The sequence below is a fragment of the Siphateles boraxobius genome, unplaced genomic scaffold (assembly GCF_051911475.1).
Source record: "Siphateles boraxobius isolate OS27281-9 unplaced genomic scaffold, OSU_SipBor_1 41, whole genome shotgun sequence".
Classification (NCBI taxonomy): domain Eukaryota; kingdom Metazoa; phylum Chordata; class Actinopteri; order Cypriniformes; family Leuciscidae; genus Siphateles; species Siphateles boraxobius.
Genome location: NW_027509042.1, coordinates 23,059,472 through 23,067,757, shown reverse-complemented (window position 1 = coordinate 23,067,757; position 8,286 = coordinate 23,059,472). Strand labels below are relative to the sequence as shown.

Here is an 8,286-nt window from a genome sequence, read left to right as displayed (position 1 = left end):
ATCATCACTGGTTTTACAACTCTTTATTAATTTGTGAATATGCACACTATCAGCATTTATGAAAGAAACACGACCTGAGCTGAATTAAAACCTCAACTTTATTTTGCTAGTCACAAATCTAGATTTTTGAGAATGACCTCTATCAAATTCATAATTTTAGATTATCAAGAACTAACACATGTTTCAAATCATTTACAATTGCACATATGTTCAATAGTGGTCATAGCAATAAAAGTAATTTATTTTATATATCCCTCTTTCTTTTCTCTTCTCTCTCAAAGTCAAACTTTGTAAATGATTGTTTCAGATTTGAAGTACCGAATCAATTGTGTCTGTAGGAGGCCACCGTCTGACGTCATGCCCAAACAGGAACTAACACAACGCTGTTTGTTGATGTGATTTTCTACAGAAACGCTGGTTATTACTGAAACAAAAGTGTCGCAATATGTCACAGGATTTCTGGTAAGCATTTTATATTGTTATCGTTTATTGACATCTGAGGTCTACAGGTCAGTACTGTAGAGTTCAGAAAACTCAATTTGCTGTTTAGTTCAGTGGATCTGTAAGTTAGCAGCCACATCAATGGAGACTGAAAATATCTGTTTTAATTTCCTTTATGGCTCATTATATCCTATGCTTTAGTTAATTACTAACGTTATGTGTTTGTGTACATATGTGTGATTGTTTTTTTACGCGGCGAAAAAAGAATAGCTTAGAAATGTTGCCAGGCTGGTTAGATGAGATCCATGTCACATGATTGTGTTGATGACACTCTTGATTAAATGATTAAATATCTGGCAACACATATTTTATGATCTGTTACTATCAGCGTAATGTCATAGGTGTAAAACTGTTTGACAGAACTGCAATTTTTGTTTTGTTTCCCGTTATTTAGGTTACAGAATTATGATGCAGCTTGTCGGATGGCTCAAGAAATTGCAGAACACATCCATGAAAGAAACAGACTGCAAAGAACTGGAGGAAATCCAGCCAAGGTAAAGACAGGGTTTCATTGTTCATAGGATGAAGTTGAGCACTCTGTGTCAATGGTCTTTACGTTGGTATATCTCTCTTCTTGTGTGTCTATCCCTGCAGCTGAACATGACCCTGAGAGCATCATTACAGAAGCTCAAACAGAATATAGCACAGCTCAGGGACACATTGAATCGAGCTGCTGCTCAAAGACAGATGTATCCTTTCCAGTAGAATTAATACTAATTTCATGCACAAATCCTGAGAGTGGAATTCAAAGATTTGGAAAGGCAATTTCAGTATATTGTTATATTTCACTCCAGAGGAAGAATATGAAATTTCAGCATTATACTCATATTTAGAATCTGTTCATTATGGTTTGTTTAGAGTTGGTTGTGTTTGTTTTGAAGATTTTTTAAATGAAAGTTAATCAAAAAAGGGTTCAACCCCATTTTCTCTGTGGAAGACAAAATGCAAATTTCACATTCATCCTTTCCAAACGGCAGTGCAAAGTAGCTCATCTTTTAAGCTCTAGAAAAGACTGAAAAAACAAACAAACATGTAATATATTCCAAGGGTTTTGAAGTCATCTAACCCCGAACAGGCCAAACAGAATATATTATTTGCTGATTATCCTGCACTCCAGTGAGCTGGTATCTCAAGAACAGGATCAGTCCAATTACTAAACATGTTGTTCGTTTGAGCCTCTTCTTTTTAGTGAACCAGTTGATATGGCTCATGAATCAAGTTCTTGAGTTTATCGCTTTATGATCCAGTCACAAAGGTTCTCAATCTTTGTTGTTGTTGTTTTAGTGGAACTCATAGTGACCACATAACAGCAAAGAAATCTTCAAAATTTTCCTTTTGTGTTCCACAATATTAAGAATACAGGTTAGGTTTTATTTTCAATTGCTAACAAGCATCGTTCAATACTGAAGCCACTTTTTCACAACTCTTCGTACAGTCTGCAGTACCAATATGAATCTTGGCCAAACAGTTAATCTCACCTCCAAAACTTACTCAGACCAACAAAAAAACGTTATATATGCCTCAAAACAAGCTTGTTCCACCAGAACGCTGCCAACAATGCTCATTCAGAAAACATACGTGTCATTTATAACACACTGACCTAAAAACACTAACATCAGCGATCATTACATAAATCATGAACCTTTATCTTTAAAGTTTGAATTTTTTCTTTTTAACATAAATCAGTATTTCATTATAGCAAAAGAATAAGATCTTTTCATTTTACTGACTGTATTACAGCATAAAGAATGTATGAGAAATGCAGCAATTGCTTTTTTTATATATCTTTACATATACAAATTTACTAACGAATAATAAAACAACAACAACAAAAAAACCAACAAAAATCCTGAAGCAATATAAACAACAACAACAACCCCCCCCCCATAAACAACACACCCCTGTGTCCAGAGGACTTTCTGTGTGGAGTTTGTATATTCTTTCCGTATCGACTTTAGTTTCCTCTGGGTTTCCAAAGACATACAGGACAGGTGAATTGGAGGCTGTAAGTTTGCCTGTAGGTGAGAGTGTGAATATGAATGTGTGCGAGTGTGTCATCCCTGTGATTGACCGGCCATCTGTCAAGGGTGTTTTCCTGCTATGACCCAAGATGCTGGGAAAGGCTCCAGTCTCCGCACAACCCTACAGGACAAGGGGTTTGGAAAATGTTAGAATAGATAGATGGATGGATGGATGTACAGTTCTGCAAGGGTTCTTGTCCTCCCTCTCTCTTCTTTCCCCACCGATGTGTCTTCCTTGAACCATGTTTCCAAACAAAATCATTCTGAAGCCATCCCGATTTACTAAAAGATGACTGAAAAACAATTACTACTTTATTGAGACTAAAAATAGGACACCTGGGTCGGCTTTCAGCTTAAATTGCAATTAGTTGTGTTTGGAAAAATTATGATTTAATTTCATTGTAAATATTCTGCTAAATTGAAATTTAAATGCTTTTATCAGTTTTGAAAGCAGTGTGTTAAGCATTCGAAAAATATGCTGCAAATAGATAGTGTTTTGCAGATGGTGAAGTATGACTGACAAAAGTGTTCATGGATTTTGGAAAATGTGGTCATTGAATGCATTTTGTGTGATTGCAGTGAAAAATGGTTTCTGTGTCACTGAATATGTGAAGAGTTCTGAAAGTGTGGTTAAGTATTGACCTTTGCTTTTTAGCTAGGCCATTGCAAAAAAAAAAAAACTGTAATATGACATGAGGCTGAGCAAAAACACTAAAACAAAACATCTTCACAATGATAAAAAAACTGTGATTTCTCATGAGATCCTGTAGGTGGCAGTGTTTTATAATAAACCAATTGCAGCGTGGTCAGAAGTAATGCTTCTTGTGAAACACAATTGGATTTGGAAGTACTAGCTCTATACAACTAAAAGAAATAAATGTGAATGTTGTGTTCATAAGTCATTTATGTTTATAATGATTAAGCGTATCTTTCTTTGAGATGAGCATAATTATGCAGTCATAAATGTATAATTTTAATGCCTTAATGAATAATGCCAGAATGCAAGCTGAAGCAGACAGAAGACAAAACCTTGTTGATGATCTTGCTACCAGAGAAACAAGACTGAACGCTTCTTTTAAAGGAGACATCACAGAAGCGGAGCCAGCAAGGTACATACACATACTGTGTAAAATATGACCAATGGATAAAAAATTGTGTTAGGCCAATATTACTGGCATGGCTAAATAGACATTATACAATAACAAAATTGATTTACTAAAATCAAACATTAATTCAGTAAATGTTGTGTTGTGTTGTGTTCATTTAATTTCAGCAATATTGGATACAGTATTATTTGTTAAATTATATACCGGTATTATTTTAAATGTTATCAGTATCAACCTTTTAAAAATATCAGTAATTCTTTTAAGAATGTCAGTTATCATTCCAGGAGTCAACGGTATATATTTTTTTCTCAATATTTGAGGTATTGAGATTTGTATTTAAATCCCAAGCTTTCTTGTCAACATTATTTTGTTCATTAACAATATTTTTCTCTTTTCCATAAATTCATAAACACATAATGATGCAAAACATCACTAATTGGTTTGTACATTACCATTCAAACGTGGATTTTCAGCAGCTATTACTCCAGTCTTGAGTGTCACATGATCCCTCAGAAATCATTCTAATACGCTGAGTTAGTGCTCAAGAAGCATGTCAAATATTATATTTATATTTTTGTGTATATTTTCAGGGTACATTGACTAATAGAAAGTTCAAAAGATCATAGTTTATTTGAAATATAAATATTTTATTAACATTATAAACGGTCATTTTTGACGAATGTAAAAATTAATCGTTATAATTTCTGAAAAAAAATATTATTATTTAAAATGAAATTAAATGAAATTATCAGTGTAATTTAATACAGCAGTGTAGAATATGTCGCAGAAAGCCAAATGTGTATGTTTGCAAGGCATAATGGATGTCACTGAAAGTTTTACATTCATTAATCTTGTACAACGCTGCAGTGGCCTCAAAGAGGAAGTGACCGATCCAAATGACTGGGCCTTAACTCTCTCACACTGGCGCGGTCCAGCAGAAACCATGAAGTCTATGCCGTAGTTAGTATACCAGACCACAGAGGCCTTTGCTTGCCATCTTTCCTGCTTGCCCTTGGTGTAGTGTCCCAATGTTGAGTAACTTTATGCCAGAAATGTTGTGACCTGTGCTGAAACTTAAGTCTGTGCACACACTCTGAGGGCTCCAGTTCAGCTTTACTGCTCTGCTGATCAGAGTTTGAGCCTTGAACCTCTTCCTTCAGGACTGTTTACACTTCCCTACTCTCCACTGCGCTCACATCCTCTCTCCAAAATACACCAATCAGAGACATAACGCGTCACCGCCAATCTCCTGTGCGCTTATGACTCTTAATCGAAACGACAGTTCAGGAGCTGAGCTCTTTTAGAAATATGAGATGGTCATTATTCAGATTTGACCTTCTGGAGCCAGGTTACACAAACTTGGATAGGAAGACAAAACAACCTGCTGATTTTAAATTAGGATTTTTCTTTTTTATCATACGGAGTTTAATGCTCCATCTGTCTTGATTATTGTCTTTTCTCATTGCTCAGTTTTATACAGGATAGTGTTGTTTTTTGAAACGACCACTAGAACTTTAAAAAAATTGCTGTTATCTGAAATAAGGCTGAAATATAGAAAATTACAAATAACAATTCACCGCAATAAAATAAGTTGAGGTTGAAGTACTAAAATGACCAAAACTGAAATAAAATAAAGTGAAATAGAAATATATAGAAAAAAAGACAAAAGCACATAACATAATGACTAAAACTTAAAGGGATTGTTCACCCAAAGATTAAATATTTGTCATAATTTACGCAGCCTCATGCCATTTCGAACCTGTACGATTTTTTTTCTCTTCTGTGGAACATAAAAAAGATACTTGGAGTAATGTATTTTGTTCAAACAGTGGAAGTCATTGGTAACTTCTTATGTTTACACAGAAGAAAGAAAGTCATACAGATTTGGAATGACATGAGGGTAATCAAAAACCTAAACATTAATCAAAATATTAATAAGTACTATAGTTTTTATAATATTATATACACTATATTGCCAAAAGTATTGGGATGCTCCTCCAAATCTTTGAATTCAGGTGTTCCGATCACTTTCATAGCCACAGTTGTATAAAATCAAGCACAAGGCATGCAGACTGCTTCTACAAACATTTGTGAAACAATGGGTCGCTCTCAGTGAATTCAAGCGTGGCACCGTGATAGGTTACCACCTGTGCAATAAGTCCATTCGTGAAATTTCCTCACTACTAAATATTCCACGGTCAAGTGTTAGAGGTATTATAACAAAGTGGAAGCAAATGGGAACAACAGCAACTCAGCCACAAAGTGGTAGGCCACGTAAAATCACAGACCGGGGTCAGCGCATGCTGAGACGCACAGTGCACAGAACTCGCCAACTCTCTGCAGAGTCAATAGCTACAGACCTCTAAACTTTGTGTGGCCTTCAGATTATCTCAACAACAGTGCGTAGAGAGCTCAATAGAATGGGTTTCCATGGCCGAGCAGCTGCATCCAAGCCTTACAACACCAAGTGCAATGCTTAGCGTCGGCTGCAGTAATGTAAAGCACGTCGCCACTGGACTCTAGAGCAATGGAGAGCTGTTCTCTGGAGTAACGAATCACGCTTCTCTCTCTGGCAATCCAATGGACGAGTCTGGGTTTGGCGGTTGCCAGGAGAACGGTACTTGCCTGACTGCATTGTGTAAAGTTTGGTGGAGGGGGGATTATGGTGTGGGGTTGTTTTTCAGGGGTTGGGCTTGGCCCCTTAGTTCCAGTGAAAGGAACTCTTAATGAGCACAGAGTCCTGACCTTAACCCAATAGAACACCTTTGGGATGAATTAGAACGGAGACTGCGAGCCAGGCCTTCTCGTCCAACATCAGTGCCTGACCTCACAAATGCGCTTCTAGAAGAATGGTCATAAATTCCTATAAACAGAAGAGTTGAAGCTGTTATAGCTGCAAAGTGTGGGCCAACTCCATATTAAACCCTACAGATTAAGAATGGGATGCCATTAAAGTTCATGTGCATGTTAAGGCAGATGTCCCAAAACTTTTGACAATATAGTGTTTAATACTATAACACTGATACAGGCTAATATAAAGGCTTTGTCTCGATCAGTATTGGCCCTTTTGATTTAGTGGGTGGTAGAGGCTGAGAAGAGGTATTTGGTTACTATCTCTGATTTAATAAAATTAGGGGAATTTGAGAAGTCATTTATAGGCCTGATCCTTTTTTCCCCCTACCCATCTTTGTGGACTTAATCCTCTATTTCCTTAACATGGGAGGGCTGTACTTTTATCTTTATAGTTCCCGTTCACGTCACACTGCTACGCCGTGCACACATTTAGCTAAAAGAACACTAATAAATTACAGTCATTTGATCAAGTTTTTAATGCTAAAGAATATTTTATGAGGGTGTTATCCTGGCAGGATTTTTAGGGCCTGGATTCATCTTACTGTGTGGTCTTTGTCTGCCAGTGGGGGTGTTAGTTTTGCTTCAATAGGCTGAAATAGCATTTAACTTTTTCCATAGGGATAAGACCAGGCTTATGGCATTCGCAAAACAATACCTCTGTCGAAGATTAACCTCTAATCAAGCACAAAATGACATACCGCTCATTTGAAGATTCAGAGTTCCCGACCCGGTGTCCCAACCCTCCTCCCCCAATTTCCTCTCTTTTATATTTGATCGTAATGCACAAAGTTGTAATTAGTTAAATAGGGCTTCTAAGAGACGTGGTCTGTCTCCATGTCTCGCTCCAGTGTGATGCCTCGTCTGATTAAATCTGCGGGCTCTGCGGGAGGTTAATTGGATAAACGTTAATCCTCACACCGCTGAGATGGAGCGGAGGAAGTGGAGAGGGGCTGGCGCAAGCTACGAGTTGCCAAACATGTCAGAAAGATTAGTATCCACCGCTGACCACTTGTCTCGCTGGCCAGAGGATTAATATAGGCCTGGACTTGGACTGGACTGGTTTGGTATGTTTGTAGATCAGCAAGGTGGATGAATGGGGATGAAAGAGGCCTAGCTCACCAAGCGTGTGAGATATAAACTTCCTTGTTGTGAGGAAGGATGAGAATGAGAGGAACGGATCTTGCTGAAGACTCTTCAGAGGTTAGCGACCTCTCTGAACTTAAATGAACCACCACTGATGCTGAACAAACTGAAAGAGAAGGGCCATTGTCAAAAACTGGCGCTTATAGTGAGAGGAAGTCATTTGGGTTTTACTCAAATACCTTTTTTTTTTACATGCAGTTTCACCTTAACCTGCTTAAGCAACTGCATATTCCTGAAAGGAAACATTTAAAAAAAAATCCTCAGTATAAAAATATACTTTATATGTGGGTCAATGACATACTGTATAAGAGTGTCCGTGATAAAGAAGAGGAAACAATCTTTAAAGTAATTCATTTGAAATGCATGTGCCGAGTTCTTAGAAATGTACTCTTTGTATTCATGTTGGATTTATAGTTTTGGCAAATGTTTATAGCATTTTCAACTACCGTTACAATTTAATGACTGATAAAAATATAATGTGATGATGTAACAATCAATGTTTGTCTTATACTGTACCTACATCTTAAAGGATTAGTTCACTTTTAAAAATAACTTTTGCTGATAATTTATTTACCCCCATGTCATCAAAGATGTCCATGTCTTTCTTTCTTCAGTCGAAAAGAAATTAAGATTTTTGATGAAAACATTCTAGGATTTTTCTC

The 8,286-nt window shown here is 36.8% G+C and overlaps 1 protein-coding gene across 1 annotated transcript in view; it reads left to right on the top strand.

Moving 5' to 3' along the window:
- Nucleotides 1-338: 338 nt before the first annotated feature.
- stx8 (syntaxin 8) overlaps nt 339-8,286 on the top strand; it is an 82,696-nt gene continuing 74,748 nt past the window's right edge. Inside the window, exons 1-4 of the mRNA XM_077198963.1 lie at nt 339-462; nt 896-995; nt 1,096-1,190; nt 3,521-3,631. Of these exons, the coding sequence (XP_077055078.1) occupies nt 446-462; nt 896-995; nt 1,096-1,190; nt 3,521-3,631 (323 nt within the window). The 5' untranslated portion in view covers nt 339-445. The remainder of the gene's footprint in view (nt 463-895; nt 996-1,095; nt 1,191-3,520; nt 3,632-8,286) is intronic.